This window comes from Cololabis saira, chromosome 2 (genome assembly GCF_033807715.1).
Source record: "Cololabis saira isolate AMF1-May2022 chromosome 2, fColSai1.1, whole genome shotgun sequence".
In the NCBI taxonomy this organism is placed as follows: Eukaryota; Metazoa; Chordata; class Actinopteri; order Beloniformes; family Belonidae; genus Cololabis; species Cololabis saira.
Window position 1 is genome coordinate 34,389,497 of NC_084588.1, and position 24,813 is coordinate 34,414,309.

Here is a 24,813-nt window from a genome sequence, read left to right on the forward strand (position 1 = left end):
TCTCGATATATCGCCCAGCCCTAACTCAGCCTCGTTCACACGTCTGAGCCCAGCCAAACCTTCACATTTGCACACATGCACACACCGGCCTCCTTAACCTACACCCCCGCCGTACCGTCCTGCTCTAAGAGGGCACCGGGTGACAGAGTCTTTTTATGACGATTATTGATCCTCTGAGGCGCAGTAAAAACTATCCCCAGACAGACAACAAAAATAACTGTAACCATATAACAGCTTCCTGCCTGGGGAACAGATCCCACAGAGCGACCACGTGACCACACTATTCCTGGAGCAAGCTGTAGACCCCTCGCAGGCCCAACGCACCAACCGGGCATGCGCTCACATACAGGACGAGGAGAGGAGAAGGTTATAGAAAAGTGTATATTCAGAATTTGTCACTTCTCGAGGCTGAAAAATGAGCATTTCATGTATTTCTGCTCACTGCAAGGCTTTCACTTTGATTGTTTATGTGCAGCTCCTCTCCCTCACCATATGGTGTGACTGACTTTTTAATTATGATAATATCAAAGTCTTTGTCTTGCTTAGTCCATTTATGTAATAAAATTCACTCAATGCAGTGCTCGTGACATATGCAGCTCTTCATATCCACACACTCTGCACATTTCCTCCAGTAAATACATAACTTATAAGCGCCTATCCTGTTTGGAAACCTTTGGAGTGTCTTTCGAGTATTACACTGCAAAAGACAAAAGAGGAGCTAGCTGAAAACAAGCTATTTAAAAAGTAGGAGCGTGCCTTTGGATTCATTGTTTTGAATTGCTTCCACATGGGCATTCAGAAAGATAAGTCAGTATTTCTCCCACAGAGCAATCTGGTTGTCACTTTCGAGAAATAACAGTTAAACAGGGTTTTTGATTCTACGTCGTCATTAGAAGAGTTTTAAATCCCAGATCCTGAAGGGATGGTGGAAACCTGAGATGTGTTATACGGTTTTGCTAAATAATGCACATATACTGTAGGTTGTGACAAGGTCTGCACATGTGAACCATTACAAGTGACAATGACGCTCAAACCTCTGCGACCTTGAATACGTAAATACATGCCTGGATATGTGAAAAGACACTAGAAAATCTGCATCTAAACAAAGAAGTGCATAACAGTGTGGCCGAAGTGGTCTGGATGCATTCTGGACTCAGCTACACTGCGGAAAGCCTGGCTTTGGGACAAGCAGGATTCAGTCATGTCAAACTCAGACACTCCACAGTCCATATTAGGGTCTGGCTCTCAGCCAGCCCAGTGACAGAAACCTCTCATCAATGCCATTCTTCATCCGTCCTCAGAGGCCCATTTTCTGCCATGCTTGGACCACCTCAGCTCTGATCTTACTTCAGACCAATATATATTACAGTCACTGGAGTGCTGTGTTCTGCAGAGTCACGCTTTACGCTCGGAAAGATGCTACTGAACATGACACGGCAGCGCCCACACTAACACAAAGACAGAACGATAGCAGATAAAGTGGCTAAAAAAGATGTTTTTTTTTCATCTTCTTAATAACTTGTCGTCACTAGTGTTATCACCTTGTTAGGGGTTGCAGCAACTGGCTCCACTAAATGAGACGCAAGCTGTCTAGCGCTCTGTAGCTCCGCTGCCCCTCTAAGGGAGCTTTCAACTGGGGAAGGTCTGTTTGATCTCAACACTTATCTGCTTCATTTCTGTTCTCTTATGTGGTACTCACCAGCCATCAGTTTGATTTGCGGTCAGGCTCAACTCAAGTGCATTAACCACATAACGTGCAGATGTGTGTATTTAGCTGGCTTAACATACATACAAATACACATCATGAAAAACAAAAGGGTCCACTTATAAACCTCAGACCCAGTGAAATGAGTATGCTCTCTTCACAGTAAATCACAAGCTGCTTGTTTAGACTTGAGTCTTGTATTGATAAAGAAAATACTGGAATGCCGTTATTGTCAGTGCTGTGTTACATATTTCAACAAGTCCGGAACCAAATCTATTTTTTTTCTTGCTGCTAGAGTGATGCATTGGCTCAGTATTCATTCAGACAATCTGTAAATTGCTCCCTTTCTTGCAACCAGATGCCAATCCCATAATCATTCCAAATTAAAGCGAATTCCTCTCTAAAAACTTCTGCTGCTCTTGAACATTGAAAAATGCACCACATTTAGCCATACAGAAAGTAAAAGTTGTAATCTGCCTATCAAAACCAATTATAAAGAGTTTAACAGCCGTGGACAGATGACATTTTTAAAGTTCTGTCATGTTCAAATAATTCACCCCTGGCACATTCACAGTGCCTCGCATGTCATGGAGTGTAGGCAAGCTGCTGTCTTAGCAACATCATTGAAACACTTGGAAGAAGTGTGTTTTGTTGCACTACGTGCTCGTAGACGCTAACAGCTGCCCCAATTCAGCCTCAGGCTTTTATGATCAAGAAGGATTTGTGTCTTAGTGAGGTCACTTCAGGTTTATGTAGGCGTTTTTCAGTATCACAGTGATGCTTCACTTTTGTACTTGTGTATATATCGCCATGGCAACTTAGCTTTGAGTTTGAGTTTAGAAATCAACACCCTGAAAACTGCCGAACAGATAAGAGACTATATCTCAGATGAGAGCCTGAACTTTAATGTTCACTGTAGACGCAGGAGAGGAAGTGCAAGCTTATTATTCTCCACAGAGCCACGACGAGGTCTCCACCAGGTAAAGCAGTCTGGAGAGGTTGTAATTATTTGGCTAATTTCCCTGAGACAAGGCTGTTTTTTTTTTTCCTTCCATAAGTTGCATCAAGAAATATTAAGGAAATAAATAAAGTAATATGCAAAACTACTATTTTTATGCGTGCAACCAAAAGTGAAAGCATAGAGTGGATTGATCCCTTAAACGTTTTTAAAAGATTAAAAAGAAATAAAATGTTGCTTCCAGACTAGACTGAAAAAAACAAAGCAAGCACGAAGACAAATAGATTTTGTGGGTAACCAAGACACATTGCAAAAGACGGCCAATGAAAATGAAAGCATACCATTTCCCTGCTCTATATCCCTACGCTAGTCCTGTGCAGTAATATGTGAAATAGATTGTTATGCCATCCAGAGTCCTTCACGCTCCTTGGTAGTGACGTTCCTAAATATAAAGGAAGGGGAAGTATGCATGTAGATTAGGTCGAACACAGTAGATGCACCCCTAGAAACCCTTGGCCTGTTTTAGTGGAGAAAAGTATTTTCTGTTGGAGGAAGAGAAACGCTGGAGGGAAAGCTTTTCTGCAGTGTCTGCACTAAGAGTGTTAATTTTTGGAGGTTTCTCCTTGCGATGGGGGATTGTTGTTAAAGACTACGAGGCAAAACGGGGGTGCTGCCGGGTTCGGGGATGCTGGGGGCTTCTAGTAGTAGGTTATCTGTTTAAATAAAGCCTTTCAGAGCTGCATGATTGGGGAGCGAAAAACACACATGAAGGGAGAAAAAAAATCCAGAAAAACTGAAGGGATCCCTGCAGACATTCCCAAACACATGCATTAAAAAATCTGAATATCTCAGACTTTAACACACGAGGTCACACAAAAGCAACAAACACTGCATTTTTTTTTCCTCTTTTGTAAAAGCATTATGGCTTATTCCTTCCAAGACACTCTGTTTATTTGTTATGTGTTAAACATGTTTTATAGGGACTTTGAACAAGAGTAAAAGACTGAATTTATGCAGACATAGGCATGCAGCAGTGGGACAGAAACCCATTACCCCAATTAGAATAAGTTTTCTATCATCAGTAAAACATGGTCACACAATAAAAGCAGGACTTTCCGCAGGCGCTAGATAACAATTTAAAGCGGAAGCTTTCTTTTGATTTCAGTCTGTAAGAAACCTCCTGACATAAATGAGTTTGTACTTTGCTTATTATCCACTCACTTATCTCCATTTCTGCAAAAAAAAGAAGAAGAAAAAAAAACACAGCTAGAGGAAAAAAGAGAGATAGCAAGAGAAAGAGAGGAAGAGACGCTGAATGACACACACACACTCACAGGCTGAATGACTATGAAAGTGCTGTAGATAAGGAGTGGAGATTTCAGATATAGCCTTCAGCAGTTCAGCCATGATTTCGGTTGAACACAGCTGTCAGACCCAGATGGTGAGGTGTTAATAACATTCAGAGTTTTGCAGTGCACCGTTTATTTTCTAATAATAAAACTGTTAGCGCTTGCTAATAGCATAGCCGCTGCCTGCCAAGCACACGTTCCAGCACACCACTCTGCTGCCATTTACATGCCACGCTGCAGCGCTTAATGGCTCTGTAGCTGTTGACACACACAAACCAGAAATGAGCAACCATGCAAGTAAGAATCGTCAGGTGGATGAAAAAACTATAAATAAGAAAACTGAACAAGAATAGGCTTTTGTGTAAAGTAATTTTTGACGACATCTTTCAATATAACCCAGCACCGGCTTTGTCTCTGAGAAAGCCTCAAATTTAAAAGAGTTGTCTTTGCTTATGTCTGAAAATCAATACATTTTCTGTTACTCTGGGCTTTTGAAGGAAGCAGAAGCTGCCTAATCATTAGACAATCAAGCTCGAGATCAAAGGGTTTATGCTTCAATCCTTTCATTTCCTGTGAAAAGTGAACAATTTATCCAGCCGGTAACAAACGCTGCTGAGGAGTTCTTGGCCAGATCCCCTGCAACGTTTTTGATTAAAGAATATTGTCGGGACGCATGACATTGGAAGTTTTGCGGTAATAGATAATCTGATATTTTCCAATTTATCTTGGCATACGCAAAAGCCAGAATGTATACATGTTATCTCCTTCTCATTTGAGAAAACAATCAAATTTATTTTAGTGGCTTTAAATATTACTGAGTCATTCTAATGTGGCCCACTGTGACATAAAATACTTCCCACCTGGCTAATAAAGAAAGGACATGTAATCACATGGAAAAGATGGTACTGTATATTGTAATGTCAAATGTCAAAGAAAATTGTAAAATAGATGCTTGACATTATTTTTTTCTGACATTTATACTTGTAATGTTTTTGTATTTCTAAAATAACAATAATAACAATTTGCATCAATAAATGTGTTTTATATTTACAAAAGATTGCACTTTTTGAGCCACATATAAATACATTTGTCATTCAGCTCCTTGAGTGAGTGAGCAAATTGTAATTCTGGTTTGTTAAAAGATGAAAGTGAAAGATTCAGGTGAAACTGCAAAAGAGAGAATTCCCAACCAACTTAAATACATTTCTTCATATGTTCACAAGTAAATGCTACACATACATCCAATGATCAAAATCAGTGAATGTAAGTTACTATGTTTAATGTATCAAATTAAATCAGATTACCTTAATATATGTACTTGTAATCGATTGAAATTATCAATTAAATTATTAATAATTAAAGTTGGTTAGCAAAAGTTGAGACAAAGTTGATTAGGTTCTCTTTTTCAATGTGTCACCAGTCCACATACTGTGTGTTATTGTGTGTGTGTGTGTGTGTGTGTGTGTGTGTGTGTGTGTGTGTGTGTGTGTGTGTGTGTGTGTGTGTGTGTGTGTGTGTGTGTGTGTGTGTGTGTGTGTGTGTGTGTGAGTGTGTGCACATGTGTATGAGTGTGAGTGAGTGTGTGTGTGCGCGTGGGGGGTGGGGTCGTATGGGATGTTTTAAATTCTGTTTTTTATTGTTATTTCATTCTTCTTGTAAAGCACCATGTGTTGCATTCCTAATGTATGAATGGTGCTATATAAATAAATAAAGTTTGAGTTTGAGTGTAATTTTTTTTCTTCACCAATTTAGAGGACTTTCAATCTCCCTATGAGGTTGGTCCTCCTCCACATAATCCATCATGCTACACTGCCATGTTACAGAAAGGACAAGCCGAGCGCTGGCTGCTGGACTTCACCACTAGATGTCATTGCAACTTGTACGCGAGATCTTTAAAAGTCACTGTTTGCTACAATTCTAGTGATTCAATAATTACATAACTAAAATTCCAAGAAACAGCTATCTAGCTACTTACACTACATGTACAGTATCACCAGAAAGAGGTTATGTCATTTTATACTTTTCTTTTCTTTTTTTTTTAAGAAAATTGTCATTCACGAATGTGTCTGGCTTGTAGTTCTGGACAGAACACCCGCAGTCCCAGGGACAAAAAACAAAAGGTGCTATTCTGCAAAAGTGCTGACTCATCAGAGTGTGTCCTACAATAGAGAGTGGCTGTGGCGTGACACAGTATGTCACTGACCCTAAAACGCTGCTGTTTTCTTTTATAGTCTCTCATATTAGGTCAGATCGATACTCTGCTGATATATCTTGCTCAAAAATTAAAAAGTAAACCACCACTTATATGTATATATATATATTTAAATAAACAGTATTTTTAGTTTAAATATAGTGTGAAATGTCATCGTGAAAAAACAGAAGCAACATTTGTCACTATCAAAAATGTCTGTTTCATTTCACTTCTGATATTGTTTATTAAATATTCCATCAGGTACCAATTTTGTGTTAAGTGTCAATACAGTGTTTCCGCTCTCGTGCGTGCCTGCGACGTGCCACAACTAATTGGGCTTCATTTCTGCGAGATAATTTCTGACTGTAAGGCAGGCTGTAAAGACACATCACTGCACACATACGGTAATTTCGTAGAAAGGCAGTAGAAGCCGGCAGAATATATCTTCCACCTTAAATAAGAGAGGCTGGTGCAGCGCCGTTTGAATAGGCATTTACGCATGTATGCCAACGGTCTCCAAATGAGCTAGCACTCTCACATCATTACAATGCACCTTCATTTTGGTTTAAACTCACCGAATGAATTAAATTACAAAGATACTGAATTAAATTACATCACCCTGGTGGACAAAAGACAAATACAGGATTTAATTGTATCGAAACAATAGCAAAAACACCAATTTACATGAATTAACTCTGCATTAACTCAATATACATGGTGGGACTCCAGCTGTCTCATGTGGCTGAGAGCAGAAACCTGTGTCTGGGGTAATTGAGCTCCCCTCTGCTAGAGTTCTCATTATGCTGTGAAATGTAACACAGAAAAAAAGGAAGAAAAAAACCCCAAAAAACAAAAAACAGTTAGATTCTCCTCAGCTGTGCACTTCAAGAAATTGCAAATATTAAAAACAAAGTGGAAGATTACTGGAGGACAGGGTACCACTAAGTTATCTGTCACTGCTGTGGGCTTGTTAAAGGTCCGTTAAAGGAAAAGCTGGGGAGACAAAAAAACTTGAAAATATTCTTAACTAAAAGCAGGAGATGAAATGATTTGTGGAACTCTATGAGATGGCTGAAGTGCTAATGGGTTGTTAACATGCAAAAGAAATCTGGTCCGTCTCTATACCTGCATACGCGTGTGCACGAGTGTGAGCACACGCACGCTTTCATGTGTGTGTGACAGAAGGTTCTGGGGCTGCTGTGTGCAGTACCGGCTGGCGGGGTGGCTGTCAGAATGGCCCTGTTTCCTGTGTCAGCTCTAAAATAGGTCCAAACACAGCAGAGACGTACGACACACTCTGGCTATTTACAGCACTCACACAGTGTGTGTGCGCAGGATGCTGCCAAGTGTACGGAACCAGACGTACTTTACTATATCTGCTCACAGACTGACAAAACAATGCATTCTCTTTAAATGGCATACAATGTTACACTGCGAAAGAAATGCTGCAGGAAAAACAAACCTTCCACCCCGAAGACATGTATGGTGAGTATTCTTATGTGGGAGGTTTTGAAGCTTAGGAAATGTATGTGAGAACCGCGTATGCCCTTGACCTCTCCATAGATGTTGTGGGAGCTTTGTGTATGATAGGAGCACAGAGTCCTGCTTATGTCACTGCGCCCACCTCCTGTTCACTGGACCGTCGTGCTTGGTGCGTCCATGACAGCCAGAAAACCTCCCAAAAGATTCAGATGCACTAACACCTCTCTGCCTTGCACAGGGCCGAAATGTTTGACGTGGTAATAGGCAAGGCAAGGCAAATTTATTTATAAAGCACATTTCACATGATGAGCATGGACTCAATGTGCTCATACACAGGAAGACATCCTTCGGGAACTTTGTCATCACATCTCTCACTGGCCTTGGAAAGTGGGATTTATTTTTATTCTTTTATATCTTGATTCACTATTATTTTTACCCACGAACACATATAGGCTGACAGTTTGGAGACAATTGCGAGCAAAGTGAGACAACAGGTCTTTACCTTTGCCTCAGTGTTTAAAGAGCAGGCTGAGTGTATCACCCGTACCACGAGCGTCATTGGCCATTTCCTGCCACAAGTGCTAACGTAAAGCAGCAGAGGATCTGTAGTCGGATGTCGCATCATATCGACAATCGTAACAATTTGACCACAATGAGGCCACCTTAGACTTTAAGAGTGGATTGTTTAATACATGACTGTTTCAAGGACGTTTGCTCTTCTTAGAAGACAAATTCCCTCCTCACAAAGAGAGAAAACCTTGTTATGATAGTGTCATACACCTTTACTCATTGACACTGACCAGCACAGAGCCGTGTTGAATCACAGAAACCGCAAAAGTTCCAGTGCAAAGAACTGCGTGTTCTTCCACACGCTCTTTGCTGGGTGCATTTCTTGATTATCAGCACTACTGACCTATGATGACCCCAATTCTACATCTGTATACCTTACCAACAGAGCGCCAAAGTGCCGTTCACAGTAGAGCAGTCCCGCTTTGAGCACGCAATGTGAGAGTGATTTGTGTTTAATCATCACTATGATATTGGAGTCGGTAGCTGGTTTCCCAAAGATAGGCCTTTTTAGGGGAGGCACCTGCCTAACCACTACACTGACTCAAGTCAGGTTTGACACAGTCTCAAGTTAAATTTTCACAACACACATCTGGGAGTGCCTTATAGCCGCTCGTGTTTTGAGCACATCCGCCCCCACTGTTCCCAGGCGAAACAACACGACTTGGTCTGGTCCCACTAAAAACACGCAAAACGCAGACATTTGAACAACGGGACATCTTTCATTTCACTGGGGTCAACAGAAGTTTAGCAATCCGTTGTACTTCATGTTAACCTGCACAAGTTGGGGTGTTATCACCGGCTATTTTTAGTTTTGAAAGTAACCTTCATAAATAAAGGTAACGTTAAGTTTCAGGTCGTTTCCTTTTGCTTTGCAGGCCACCCACACATTCTCTATGTGTGTGTGTTCCTCCCTTTCACTTTGTGTGGTTTTTTTTAGATAAAAATTTCCATCACTAGTTTCAATTAAAAAAAAAAGAAGCAAAGGCTTAATGATTATTAAGTATTGAAATGCAAAAGGCAGAGTGAGAAGACACCTGGAAAACCCAAAATTGACTTTTTTTTAAGCATGCTACTGCAGAACAATAAAGGTTATATGCACACTTAGAGATATTTAAGTTATTTTACCTCAGTTATTTGAGGTGGGAAAAAAGGAAACTGGACAAACTCACAGCTGAGGTGTGCTGGATCTTATTCTTAAATGAGGCATTTGATTTGTTGTTCAAACCACGAGCGCGTTTGTGCAAAAGGAAGGGCTAAAACTGAACTTAGCTGAGTGTGGAGGAGGCAGCCATATGGTTGCAGTTATCTGTATAAACTGTCAGATTGCAGCGGTGAGGCCTCTCATACATTTGGTTGAAGAGGTGGAGGAGGAGGAGAAGAAGGGAGAGGAGGAGACTTATCTGGGAGCAGATAAGACAGCTCGGGCCTTCTTCAAATTATACCGAAATAATGTTAATTGCCAGTGAGAGCAACCGAGCTTTGAATTTTATCTCCAGTTTCTGTTTGTCTGCATCACTTTCTCTGTCTCTCTGGATCCCGCCCCATATGGCTCCCCTCCTCCTCCCTCTTGACTCATTACACCCCATTGTATATCAAGTTTTCTCCAAAATATTCTTTATGCACATGCAACTGTCAGCCTCCATCTGGGGCTGCTGAGAGGGGAGCGCGAGTGCTTTTTTCTGTGTTTTAATGCGCCTGTACCTGTGTGCGCGCTCAGAGCGTGTTAATACACAGAGGTCGTGATGCCAGTGTTAACCATCCAGACACCATATAACCGAGCTTTGAACCAGAAAAGTGAACCAGCAAATCCTGTCGTAGTCGATTTTTGTGCGCGCGCTCACACACTTTTAAGTCTCGCGCACACTTGTGCTTCATGAACCATGCAGCTTGGGTCAGATGCCTCTTGTGTTGGGCTTAGAGCTGCTTTGAATGGGCCAGGCTGTGCTCATCTTCTATCTAATCTTCCTCCTCCCGTGAGCGTGGGGTTTGAGGAGAAAAAAAATCCATAGTCTTTTCATCCTTCTGTGACCACTGCGCCTGTGAGAGAGCAGCCGTGGGAATGGAGATGGATACCGACGGCCCTGCTTCTGACCTCCCTCGACTCCAACACAAGGGTGGAGATAAACAGGGCCACAAGGATCGCTAACATCTTTTTTTTCTCAGGCACACGCGGACATAACGGCACACACACACACACACACACACACATACTTGCTCACAAATGGTGCAGACATCTCATTAAAGTAATAGTAGGTGAATGTTGCAAAAGCAGTGCGCCACTGGGAGAGAGGTCTATTAGGGATACTATCAAGAGATGAGGCTGGGAAATGAGAGTCAGTGCGCTGCTCCAGTGTGCATCTAATTCTAGTGTGACATGTTTGACGTATATCTAATTCTGACCCGAGGGATCAAGCCCAGGAGCCAGTATTTCTACTTATTGGCTGAATCATTATGATAATGTCATGAAGAGAGAGTTGATAAAAGAATTCATACGGTAAATATCTATTTCCCAAAGCAAGTGTGTGTGTGTGTGTGTGTGTGTGTGTGTGTGTGTGTGTGTGTGTGTATGTCACTGAAACAGACTTGTTCACATCACATTCTGGCTCTAAAAGTGAGAAAGACAACAGGGGCAGACTGTCTTAGAGAGCATACTGTAGGCAGCTCATTCTAAATTACTCTTTCTCTGTGTTTCTTGGGGATTTTGGAGTGATACTCCCCTCCTGTTCCCTCGCTCCCTCAGCTGTCACAACCCGTCACCACAACTATTCCACTTCAGCTGCAGGGACAGAGGGAGAGCTTTGGCTCTCTCCATCACCCTCCTTTCACATCATTCTCACTAATGGAAATTGTGGAATGCTGGCTTGTACTTCATGTTTTATTTGTTTTAATCCTTGTATTTTTTTTTTCAAACAATGACCAACTGGTTTATGGATACAACACAAAACTAATGATGTTTAAGATTTCGCTGGGTTTCTCATTGCAAAATGTCAAAGTGGAGATTGAACACAGTCATTCCTTTGGTTATGGCTCAAATCCATAGATATACAAGGGTCTAATTTTGGTTTGTTAGGGGTCATTATTGTAATTTAAGGAGACAGACGTTTGTACTAGATGTACGCCACAGTATTCTCTTTCTGTTTGCGTCTTTTTCCTTTTTTTTATTTTTACTTTAGCATCTATATGGAGCCACTTCCGATAATGTCATTCTATACTGTTCTCCGCATCTCGCAACCAGACACTATCAGCTGTGAACTCATCACTCTCCTTTAGGTCACAGACAGGAATAAGGGGGGGGGGGACTAAACTAACAACATTACAAGACGAGAAGACGTTGTGCATGTACGATAAAGGTTCTCGTCATTGAAGTGTGAAGGAAAAGAAACCGTTTTGTTAAAAAGGAGTGAACAAACCAAGAGTGTGGAACAGCGACTGAGAGGTCAAAGCGCCGCAAAGTGAGAAAACATGCAGGTCCACAATAAAAAGAAATTAGTAAAACACCATCAGTTAAATGACTCATGTGCTCCAAATAGTCACAACACAACCAAAAAACAAACACTACATGTCACTATGGTAACAAATGTCCAGTTAACATGGGATCTCTGAAATAAAAAACAAGGTGTTATTTGACATCACTGCCCTGACTCCCCTACTGTCACATAAAGTCACCTGACAAGCGTTTAAGGAACATTATGAATATTTATTTTCGAGAGAATATCAATGTCCTTGTAAATGTGTTGGAATGTATCTGGAGGAAAGTCACAAGGCTGAATAATGATTTAGACCACTGTGGGACAGTTATTTGTTTTTTTCATTTCCTTTCCTTTTCTTTTTCACACATTGCTTGGTTTGGTGGAAGCAACATAAATTTCTTTTTAAGTTTCAGTGCTCGAGTTACTCAGACAGGCTTGGGAACATACGCAGCTACACAAAATGAATTCAGGATGTTGGGTCAAGACAAATAATATACATTTTCATTCTGATTATCAGTTACACCCAAAATTGATGCATTCATTTGCGAGAGCAAAGTGGTATATGTGGTAAGCGTGTGTATGTGTATGTGTGTCAGAGTGAGAACTGGTTGACACAAAAACTCACAAGGCACTAAGAATGGATGATGGTTTTTGTCTTTTTTTATGCCCCACCCCCCAAAAACCAATTCTCTAAATGCTAAAGGAAAGTGATTTAGAGTTTCTTTTCTTATCTCCTTTACCTTTGGATCCTCTGACTATCCTTTATGGAAGAGACTAACATGTCTCACAACCCCTTTGAGCACCAACATTCAAGGTGGAGCCCAGTTATTTTCAAACAGTAGTAACTCTTATTCATCCAAGTAAAACATAGTTGTTGATTCCCATTGCTAATGTTAACATCTTTTTTACATTTTTAATGACAAGGCACCCCAGCTCTCACCCCGTGACATTTGGGCTACAGCCTAAGAGAAACAATATCAAAGTGACCAACGAAGGTGGAGCCTGAGGTGTCTGTGGTTTCCCTTCACAGAGCGACGCGTGGCAGACGGACCCGACCTGGGGATGTCACTTTTACAGCAGGGACTCAGAGAAACGTCCCTCTTCAGAGCTTCCACTCTGTAAGGCCCACTCTCCAGAGTGTGTCTGTACAGAACCCTCCACTGTCAGGTCCTGAAGGCCATGTACTCTCCAAGGGTGACACTACCACTAACTCTGTAATTATAAAACGCAGAGAGCATTCCTCAGGCTGGTTAACCAGAACTATGAGGGAGAGGGATACATATCCCCCCCACCACCACCCCTTCCTTTGGTTAGTCCTCCTTTAACATGCCCCCATCTCAGTAATTTAACAGTAAGAGCAACTCAGCCTTGTAAACACAATAGTTATGTCTGCGTTCACAGAGCCATGAAGCAGACATACAGGCTCCACTAACCCAGCAGCTAAACCTACTATAATACTGGCTCCTCCGCTCTCTTTTTTCTCCTCACTTCTTCACTTTCTCCCATCTATTTATCTTACAATTAGATGAAGCATCAACTATTTATTTTTGAACACAATAAATTAGGAATGACAGCAATTCTGTGTATTTTTGGAAAGGCTGTACCCGGGTTGGATTTTAATTTATAAACTATAACTGGATACAAAGTTTTTCAAAAGTAAAAAAAAAATGGATGGAATTGAAATTGTGTTGATTATTTCTACAATGCCTCAACATGTTGGTCTGGGCTAAAAATTGAGGTGCGTTTAAAATCATAATATTTATGTATAAAGTTATATAGTGTTCCGATTTTGTTTGCCTTTACTAAGAGAACTAAATATTATGGGGTTAGTCATTTCTCCTCTTTGTAGTCAAAATCCCCTAAGAGCAAGCAAATGTCCAAAATGTCAAAAAGAAATACATTCTCCTTCGATCATAAAAACTTTTCTCTGGCCTCTGTGGAAAACTTCATGAGGACATGAATCTAAACGGGAATTGCGACAGACCTAAAGATAATCTCATGGATGTTGTTGATGTGGTTTTGTTATGGCAAATATACAAACGCTGAAAACTCATATCACTGATCTCATCAAAATCAATTAGTATTAAAACAATAGTTAATAGTGCAAATAGGGCATTGTGTTTGTAGTTGCAGGACAAATGAGCTAACTTTCTTTGCTATAGTTTTGTTATGAATTCATACTTTGACATTTGACCACCTCTTATTAGGGTGCTTACACATATCAATGACCGAAATGCAAAACCTCATATCTGAAAAATTCACTTCCCTGAGATAACAAAAAGAAAAGTTGTTTTTTCAAACAATTCTTTTTTTTGGGAGGATACCCAATATATGATACACTTATTTGGACAAGATTACTATACTATGTGTTAACAATACCGCCGAGGTATTAATGAGTTGCAAAGTGGAGATTAAAAGATTTTCCCCACTTTTTTGATAGGAGATAGAAGCTTCTGCGGTTCAGCCATCGATAAGGTCTTTTTTAAGTGATCTCATCTCATCCCTCTTCAAATTGTGAATTAATTTTAAAAAAAGAATCCTGTTGTTCTTGTGGTGCACCCTTTGTGTTCACACTAGTTCCTCCAACTGTCCAACCTTCAATGCTTCAGCAAGTCAACCGAAGTGAGCCTGAAGCATTATTGCTCAGTTTAAGCTAATTTCTCACTTAAATCAAAACAAACCGAGACCAGCCTCTTAGGTGGTCTCAGTACGAACAACTGAAAGGGACCAAGTTAGACAAAGGGTGCACCACAAGGACAAGACCCAAAAGTGTCCACAGTATGCTATTCTTTGTTTTTCTGACTAATCTGCAATGTTAATATAATATAATACAATAATATAATACAAGTTTACATTTGTGCAGCAAAACTGAATATCTGTCCCAGTGGATCTGTTAATATTTCTTACTGAATATTTTGCTAAGATATTATATTTTTATATATTATATATATATATTATGTCTAAAAAGAAATAATATGGTTCTTGAAACCTCAAGGTACCCAAAATTGAAATTAGATGACTGAAAATTGGCCCTATATAGAGCCTTTAAATGGTTCTCAGTTTAGAGAAAAATTCTTAAATTAATTTCAACCACAGATTTTCAGGAGAATGTGCAAACATTTGGATGTGTAGAATATCCGTTGTTGTGCACAGCTGCCCTTTACAGCAGAATGTCCCTTCCCGGGCAGCATTCCCCAACGCTGGAAATACCCCAGAATGCTGTCTGGGTAGAGTATGCAGGAGACGGGACATGATGCAAAAAGTAGACTATGGAAATCATAGTGTTTTGTTTACAGCACATCTTGATAACCGAGGCACCTTGATGACTGTTTGTGATTTGACATCAATATCTTTATATCTGGAAATATCCATAATATTGATGAGAATGTGGAAACAAACATACCGCATGCAAAGAGCAGAGTATGAAGCAGACAGCAATATCAGCATATACATCGGATTGCGGTAAGTATGTTATGTCCTTGCTGCATTCCTGCTGAGAAACTAGCTGATCTTCTGGACTTCCAAGACAATACAAAATGAGAAACGGTCAAAGACATTTGTGTTTTCAATATAGGTTATCCCCTCCTAAAAATCTCTGGAAAAGGTTGGAGCTACAGTGCATGTGAAAAAACAGCCTCATTTGGCACGGTCTTATGCAAAACATACTTTTAGGCATGTTCTCAATTTGTGTGCAATATCAGAACACAAATGTTTAAATCATGCACATGAAGGAAATCATCAATCCAATTTTTTAGCATATTCTTAGCATATTTATTACCCAACACCTGACTTAAAGATTATTACACTTCTATAAAGAGAGGGCAGAAAATATGTCTATTATTCCTTTACAATTACTGAGTGAGCGAGAGGCTCGCGATACTCAAAACACACCGATAGGGGGGTTTGATGCTGCAAAAAGTCACATATTTGCCCTGAATCTGTGGATTCAAACTGTAGCCAGGCAAAGCTATAGCCAACTAAGATGTACAATCTCTGTAGGAGTTTCTGCACATTAGTTTTCATTCTCTGTTGTCACATCATGACCTTTGTTACCCAAGTGAGACAGCAGTAACGCAGCATGTTAGCATTTAGGTCAGAGCTAACAATAGCTAACGTTGATGTAATGTGTTATACACGGGCTCCAGTATCAGATGTGGAGGCCTACAGTTTTATACCCTACAAAATCAAATAAACCCGGAAGCACGTTTCCAAAAATAGTTGGCAAGAAGCTGGCAAACAAAAATTAGACTTATTACTCATATTTAATGACACATTCTCTGAGGTTTGATGCAGAGGCAGATTAACATTAGCTAGTTAGCTTCACAATGTGGCTAGTAGCTTGCCTTTGGAACAAAAGATTATGTGATTGTAACATTGCAGATCTAACTAAAACCCAGGATAAGACCTGTTAAAAGATCATTGTCTTGTTTTACAAGTTTATTCTTCCCACCACATGATTGTCATTCTTTCCCTACAGACACGAGAGCCATGTTCATTTATGGTTATAAACAGTGTTACTACAGGTTTAAGCACTTATTTATATTTATTTATCTGGTTTTATGTGTGCTGTAAAGCATTTCTAATTGACCGTCTTGAAATGCCATTCGAGCTTGTTTATGATGGACTGTCCTTACAACAAAAGAATCTGCTCTCACCAAAACAAGATTTTTCAAATACAATTAGCACATCTATATTGTAGGACAATAAAATCCTGGAACAACTTTTTATTCCAAGTGTTCCTGTCTAACAGCAAGAAATTGAGAGAATTGTGTTTTTTCAAATGTTATTTGTGTCCAGTGTTAACAGGCTAACACAATGCATTAAGACTGGAATGTAAGTAATGTGCACTTAGACTTTTAGCCCCATCCACACGGCATGGACAGTATCGTTTAATGTGTAGCAATAACTCAGCTAAAATGCTGCTGCTCATTGTCTCTCTCTTTCTCCTCGCTTTTTTTCTTTCTTATTGTCACTCTGTGTATACATCTCTTAAATGGCACTGGTGTAAAAGATGAAAGATAGGAAAGGATTACACGTCTCCTCAGAGTTATGTGCTTTGTATTATTCTGTCTCACATTGGTCATATTTCTGTGTAAAACACTGAAAGTACTCCAGGAACATCTGATACGATGCAGTGGAGCTGGGTGTCTTTTATTCTTGCTTTAGAATATATCAAGGCATGTATGGATGCAAGAGTGGCGCTGAACTCGATCAGTGTAAATGCAGACTTGGCCTCCGATGAGGACCCTGGGTGAGTGACTGTGAGCGCTGCTGTATGGCAGGATGAAGTGTGTTCATTTCCTTATTTATTGACTTACTTGCTTTTCTCAGAGTGTTTGAAATTAATAACAGCCAGCAGAAATCAGACAGAAGGATGAAAATCAGCACTTTCCCTGCAGTGAAGCCATTCATCAAGCTAACGAGGGGGAGAATAGACGCAGCAGAGAAGAGGAGGGGAAAAGTGACGTTTGGAGAGGGAGCAGAGAGCAGGAGGGAAGCAGGTGCAGCGTTAGGTAGAGGGAGGGAGCGCCATGGAAAGTGACGCTGAGAACAGATCAGGAACAGAGGCAAGGCGAAAGAGGCAAGGTTTAGTTGAGGGGAAAGTCATTTGGAAGATAACAGGGCAGACAGACAAGTAGAAGCTATGTCAGTCTGGAAAGAGGGTTAGCAATAGAAAGACAGCCAAGTTTGACAAAAGAGAACGAAGGCTTTTCTGTTTTCAGAAGAAAAAATAGCAGTGACGTGTCTACACAAGCCAATACAACTGTTAAATGGTTATGAGTGGATCCTTCTTTCTTTAAAAGAATAAAATCTACTCTAATGTTTTCTGTGAGTGTCTGCATTCGGAAACGATGAAATCACGTTTGATGCCACATAACAAGACTCGTCCTGAACAGAGCTCTCGCTCACTCTCCACCACCAAAGTATTTTACTCTGCTTTACTCTATTGATGGGTGATGATTGGCCTGCCCTCACCTCAAACAATTCATCTTGTGTTTTATTTGCGTCCATGCATCTCTGCCTCCTCTGCAGTCCAACAAAGACCCAGCAGCCTCATCTCCAAATGAGAAAGGAGTGCCACACTGAGATCTCTGCCACGGGAAAATAATTAGTAAAGTGGGGCTCAGCCCAAACACACCGGAATAGATCTGGAGCACTTCACAGTCAAATGGAAACATAAATCTCACCTTTTACTCTGCTCTGTTACTTTCTCGTGAGTTTTTTTTTCTCACAACCATCACTATAATTCTGTTGGATTTTACAATCAAAACTATTTCAAGAAGGTTTCCAGGAAAAATGAAGATACCTCAATGAATTTGGCGACCAGTGAAAAAGAGCCCCTGAGCCTTTTTTTTCCCATCTGCGTGAGTAACTTCTTCTCTGTGCCCTGTAATGATACAATCTGCACCATCTCACAGTACATGATATCTGTATTTTTAACTTTAAAGTTGGACCACAGTGTATTTGGTCACCAAGGCTAAATATAGCCAGCTCCTCCTGAGCAGTCTCCAGTTTCTCACTCCTTTCTGAGAGGCAGGTGGAGCAGAGAAGAGGAGGGGGGAAAAGGAGGGATAACACCCGGTGTTGAAGAGATCATCCCTCAACTTTTGACCTGTACAGAGGAGGAGGTTGTTTTTATACTTTTGCACTGCCCCTTCTCTCTTCGTGGCCTCTGCACCTCTCGACCTCATTCATTTTCTCCTCCACGTGACAGTTAGGTCCAGATCGATTTCATCTGCCTCACTGACAGAGACCGACATCCTGGTACACAGAAATAGATCACTTTGTGATAAAAGAGCCTCCCATTACCCGCAGAATGAAGCTGTGAAGAGGGGTGTTTGAAAAACATTTAGAAGACTTAATTCACACAAGAGATGAACGGCACTGGCAAAAGGAAACCAAAATGAAAAAAAAGGTTAAAAAGGTTAAAATGAGAAATGACCCGCTGTAATGAGCTGTGATGAATAATACTACTTCAGCAGATTCTATTGAAGCCTCCCTGACATGAAGTGTGGCTTGTGGCCTTGCCTACCTGTTACATTTATGTGTCGGGACTGCACACGTGTACACGTTTGCCACCACATATGCATGTGTGCCCAATCTATATTTGTGCTCAACCCTCTTTCTTACACTTACGGTGCAGATACGCACACCTGGCATTTAATCTTTGTCAGCATATTCTGGGTCCTTCAACTCCCTGCTGGGCTCTGAACTCCAGCGTCCCTTTGCAAGACAAACCCCCGAGGTGTGCACGCCTGTAAAACACACACTCACCAGTCGCAGGTGAAATGCGCCAGCAGCATCGCACTAATGTTAACCTCTATTTTTTTTCCACCTCCAACCCCATAACTTCATATTTTGCAGAGTAAATGCATTTGTGTTTAAGCCAACATTTTTCTCTTGAATTAGTGCGGTGGAGGCGCCGCGACACAGTGTCCTGGTGGTGTCTCGGCCATCCGGGCTGGAGTCAGGACACTCTTTCCCCAGGCAAGGACACCGAGACCTGGCTCTCCATCTCCATCACTCAGCTTGTCCTCCTGGAGCTACGTGGCCAGACTGCTCATTCCCACCTTCACCCCCACCCCACCGACACACACACACACCCAACCCCCCACCCTTGCTCCTCATATGCATGGATTTGCATAAAACAAAGACACGGCTCTGCCTTCAGCGCCGGCTACAGTTGAAACCACCACCAACAGCATCGACCAGACCACACCACATGTATCCCCCCAGCTGGCATGTTGTCAGAATGCAACATCAGTATATTGCAGCAGCACGGCGAGGGAACTGAGATTTACGAGGCTGAGTAAGATAGACACCCTCATGGTTTTCCACTTTCAATCGTTTAACATCCGTTCCCTCGGCATTGTTTATATTTGACACCCCTCAGCAGTGAGCAGAGGGCATCTAATTCACGGTGATGACGTGGGAGGAGAATCAAAGCACTTAAAACACTTCATCTAAAGATGATTTGTCCTTGTCTTCACTGATGGCTTTTGTCCCGCTTCCTCTCCTGAAGTTAAGTGGATCTGGAGAAAAGCCAGCTACTGAACCCATGCCCCACCCAGACACAATCAAGTAAATAACCGTCAATACAAAAACATGCACACACTCATGACGATGTACTGTACACGTATGCCACTTTATGTTGACGGACAGGAGGGATGTAACAGCTATGACACAGAAACCAAACGTCCACCAGTCAGTACGTTTACATGCACTAACCAAAAGTTGAATTGTTGCCTTAATCCGACCAACATCGAATTTTTAAACGGTACGTATACACCTTAGCCGGGCTGTAGTCGCACTGAACTGAAGATCTTGCGATCGAGCTGCTAGTGCCAGGTAATGTGGTCCTAATTCGAGTTATTCCTGCATGTATACGCGACCCACGCTTAGCCAAGCTACTGAATGCCCCGGGACTCCCTCTTCCGGAAATGACAACACCACGAAAGCCAGAATATCAACACAGTAGGAGAAGGAGAAAATGGACAACAAAGAAGGAACCGGAAGAATGCAGACGCAAAAGTGCGTGTGGCACCACCTAGCATCACGGAGTCGAACAGATCTCACTCAATGATCAATTGTTTTCTCGCGCATGTATACTTGGATTTCTTGGAAACTCCAGTTTAATCCTTAGCTAGCCAATAGCTTGATTTAGATGTGCATGTAACTGCATTGACTAATGTCCACAGTCTTGTGTTGCAGTTCTCTCTTCAATGCTGTGATCATTCATTACGTCACCAATAGAAGCATTGATAGGAAAGAGAAGGAAAGTTGTAAAACTGAATCACGTTCAGGAACTTGCACGGACACAAAGTATGAAAGCTTGGAGATTTCCAAAGCACATTTATATCTAGTTTACTGTTTGTTGTATGTGCAACCTTATTTGATTAATGTGTAACTTTGAAAGAATAGTGTTGTTTCAAATCACACATGACAGGCTGTGTACTTGCAGAAATGCTAATCCTATTATTTGAGTGTGAGCGGTAGACTGGTTGCTGCATTGTGTGTGAACATCCTAACCACAAATATAAAACTACAGTGAATACAGTAATTGTCATGGTCTTCAGGGCTTACTTTATTGCTTATTTTGTTGTTTTTATCTTTAAATTATATTAAAGATTTCCTTGTCCCGTTTTTTCTGTTGCCATTACTTTTATTTTGAAAGTGGTTCCCTCTGCACCTAGGTACGCTTTATTTCCTGTTTTATTTTTCTAGAGATGATCTTCCTGCATTCCATTTGGATCTGGTTACCATTCTTGTTTCACATGAGGTTTCAGTTGCCGACTGCCACACTCTCGGGTTACGTAAGGCATGAATGTGCATAGACATTTTTTTCACCCGATGTAGAAAATGATGCATACTTATTGTTATCGTTATTAAATCTTACCCATTGTGAAAGTCTGCCCAGGACTGATTTCAACACCTCTTTTTAGCCAGTAATGGCTACAGACACTCCCCAATTAATTCATGTAATTCATATTGTTTATAGGCTTTATTAAGAAAGCTTTGCCAAAGAGGAAATGCAATCTTACTGAAGGTGTCGTTCAAATATCTCTCACGTCCAAAAAAACAGTTTTATTTGATGCTTCAGTTCTGAAACCGTGAACAGAAAAAAAAAAGAAAAAGATTCAGAAATGATCAATTCTGAGTTTTCAAAGCAAAGGACCCCTCCAAAATAATAAAGACACGGCCCCATTACAAGCACCTCAGCTCACACAAGGACAGCAACTGGGCTGGAGCTGACCCATATCCTTCCGCAGCCCGAGAAGAACGGTCTTTGGAAACCTAAAGCAACACATAAGCCAAGTGGCATGTCGCCAGAAAATCAGAATGAACTTTAAATGTGCGTTCTCTTCTCTCATTACCAGCGCACTCCAACAACGCCAAAGAAGCTATCCTCGCGTGGCCGTTGCACATCGCTGAGGTTATTATCGGGGACAACCGTAATATAAAAATCATTCATACCTAAATTTCGAAGGGTAATGGGTCACATTCACACCACTGATCCTTCATCTAAAGGGACGAGTTTTGTGTGCATGAAAAGACGTGTGCATGGTTTTCGTGCGCACACGTTGTTTGTGATTCTGGCCCCTGCTGCTCATAGCTCCCTGTATATTGCCTTGTCATTCTAAACAAAGTTATGGGCTCAAAATAGCAAGTGTAAGAACAAAAGTACGATTTGAGACGCAGCCATACAGACATAAGGAGGATCGGGCTTTATCACAGCCTTATGGTGGAAAAAAAGGGATTGACTCATCACTCATCGCTTTAGGGACACATGGTTTATTAGTTGGACTTTAAGGTGAAATACAGAGTTTAAATATGCTTGTTTGGGTTTAACTTTTGTTTTCTGGTTGGGTTTTATCATTACATACAAAAGTTCATGAAGAAAGCAGTTGCAATAGCTTGTGGAACTGAATTAATTTCCCCTCTGGGATAAATAAAGTATTTTGGAATTTAGATTTTAATTGAATTGTATACCTCATTAGTTAACTGGCAGCAGTTAACAACCTGCTGGCCAGTTAACCATGTGATATGCTAGTGTATGGAAAACTGGAAGTTTATTTATTTATTTTTAACTCATTTTCATTTTCTAACCAATAGAATATACTTCTCAAGTTTTTCCATATTAAGATTTGTATTTATTCATTCTTTATGCCGTATCTGCTTTTCAAAGGTATTATCTCAAACATCCGCTGAGTTGTGCGCACATTTAACGGAAGTCGTTTATTTAGTTTAGTCGTGTTGAATATTACTGTGAGAGACTTTTGCAGAGAGGTTTGAGTTTATTGTCTCTGTCACTGCACAAATAAAAGATGCTGCCAACCAGAAACAAATCTGGTCCTATTATCTTCTCTGAAATTAAATAGTCTACAGATTATTCTGTGAATTAAATGATAAACCTAAAGAAACACAAAGGATCAAAACTTTAAACTCTGTATGTATACGTGCTCATGAAGTAAAGTGATTTAAAATGATAACAATAATTTTTAGCAAGCAGACATAGACAATAAAATTCCCCATATATAAGTGAAACTTACATGTAAGGCAAAAGTTTTTAACAAATAAATATTAACATAGATTAAATATGAAATCATTGATAAAAAAAGAACAAAAAAATCTTTTTGCATGTCCAGTACACAATTTTTTTAAGAATTAAGACTTCAGCGTGCTTTTAAAAGAAAAAAAAAGAAAAAAAAAAGCTGTGGCTTTGCTTCAACACACACTAACAAAAGCTGAATTAAACAACATCTCAAAAATCAAGAGCTGAACCAAAACTGAAATTTAGAGGGTTCTCCATATAAGCTCAGACATAATTTAACTCGTACATGTTATGACCAAGTGAATTCATTACAGGAACAATTAGGTTTGCAGAGCATGTCTGGCCAGGTTCCTCTCTGTCACTGCGCATTGATTTCAACCCTAGAAGCTTATTCTTCCCTCTTCCTCTCTTGTTGTCCTAGACAAAAGACATCTGAGCAGATAATTTACATTTGAATGGGTGGTTATAATCTGCTGGTTGTGCTGTTGATCCTGGATGACTGAAAATATGTGTGGGTCTTTTTTTTTATTTTTATCTTTGTGGATTTGAATAAGGTATGAAAATGTGTACAATTCCCTGCAAAGTTCTTGCCCAGGGAGGCGGAGAGAGACACGACAGGGAAAGATACGGGATTGCCAGCATTCAGAAAGTGTGCTCTCTCCAGCATATGAATAGGAATTTTTAAAAATAGAGTACATCATGTATTCACTGTGGAAAACTCACACGTGTGCTTTATGCTCGAAAACAACTAATATTATGAGAGGATTGTTTTTCATGAAACTTCAGAGTTGCATTAATCATTTAATTGGGAATTAACAGCTTGAAAATGTAAACATGATATGAATGATATGTTCTTCAAAGAAGGAAAAAAATTCACTTCTTACAAGTTTAAAGAACCGAAGAAGAAAAATATGTGAAGCTGAAAGAGAATAAGTCTTTTACCTCAAGGATCCAAAGGTATGGAGGAGGGTGGCGTGAAATCACAGATGGAGGAATTTTCTTGATGACCTAAAAGAGCAGATAAGATTGGATGTAACATATCAGCGTGGATAAATTGATATCAAGGCAGATATGCATGGTGTCACCTTTAACTCCATCCTTTTTTTCTTTGGTGTGCGCGTCTTTGTGTGTCAGACACACATTCAGACCCATGCGAATGATCACAAAGAGTCGGCCTGTTTTGAGTGAGATTCCCTCTCACACTGTCTGTCTGCTGATATACACTGCATGTAAGCATTTGATGTGGAGGGGGGTGGTGGGGTAAAATTTGCATGCAAATAGATTCTACAGGCAGAACTCATACATCAAAACACCATAAGCACAAGAAACAGTGCTAAAACATCTAAGCATACAGCATTCCATCACAGGGAAAAGCCAAAAAAAAGGGCCTTTTTACCTCCTTATTTTAAATGACATAATTAATTGTTCTAGAAAGGAGGGGATTTATCACACAGACACAGTGGAGGAGGATACGGTCTGCTTTTCCTTTAAACACCTGAATGAAACTTTCAATATAACCCCCATCAAAACCTACTGTACAGAATAAGCAGGTTGCTCACGGCGGGTCCGGAGTTACTCATGTCCATATAAACACGGCTACACAAGTGAAAACATTAGTGCAGCTGTCAGCTCCGCGGACGCTGACACCAAGTAGGGTGCCTTTAAAATAGTGTGGAAAATGGCAGTTGTGGAAATACTTTGCCAATACACTAGAGGAAAGGAAATTTTAAATCACTGGATTTTCAAATAAACGCCACATAACTCACATCTACAAAATACACCCCCGCTGCAGGAAAGCTGCAGAAACGCTGCAAGATGGTATTAATATTGCAGCAGTAAATACGTCATTGTGTCTAAATCATAAAGTGTAGACTTTAACAGCAGTTGTGGAGGTATAAAGTATGCTTACTTTACTACGCTCTCCTCAGTAACAATGCTAGAGAGAGTTTGCCAGAAAGATGTGGCAGAATATCAGCTATTCTTCTTTTTTTTTTATAACTTTGGTCCCTCTTGGAGCTGTGTTTCACGTGCGTTT

At 40.5% G+C, this 24,813-nt stretch overlaps 1 protein-coding gene across 1 annotated transcript in view; it reads right to left on the reverse strand.

The window, feature by feature from the left end:
- The window catches only part of mafa (MAF bZIP transcription factor a), a 93,510-nt gene that overhangs the window by 60,477 nt on the left and 8,220 nt on the right, over positions 1-24,813 (reverse strand). Inside the window, exon 2 of the mRNA XM_061744340.1 lies at positions 23,721-23,786. Coding sequence (XP_061600324.1) covers positions 23,759-23,786 — 28 coding nt within the window. The 3' untranslated portion in view covers positions 23,721-23,758. The remainder of the gene's footprint in view (positions 1-23,720; positions 23,787-24,813) is intronic.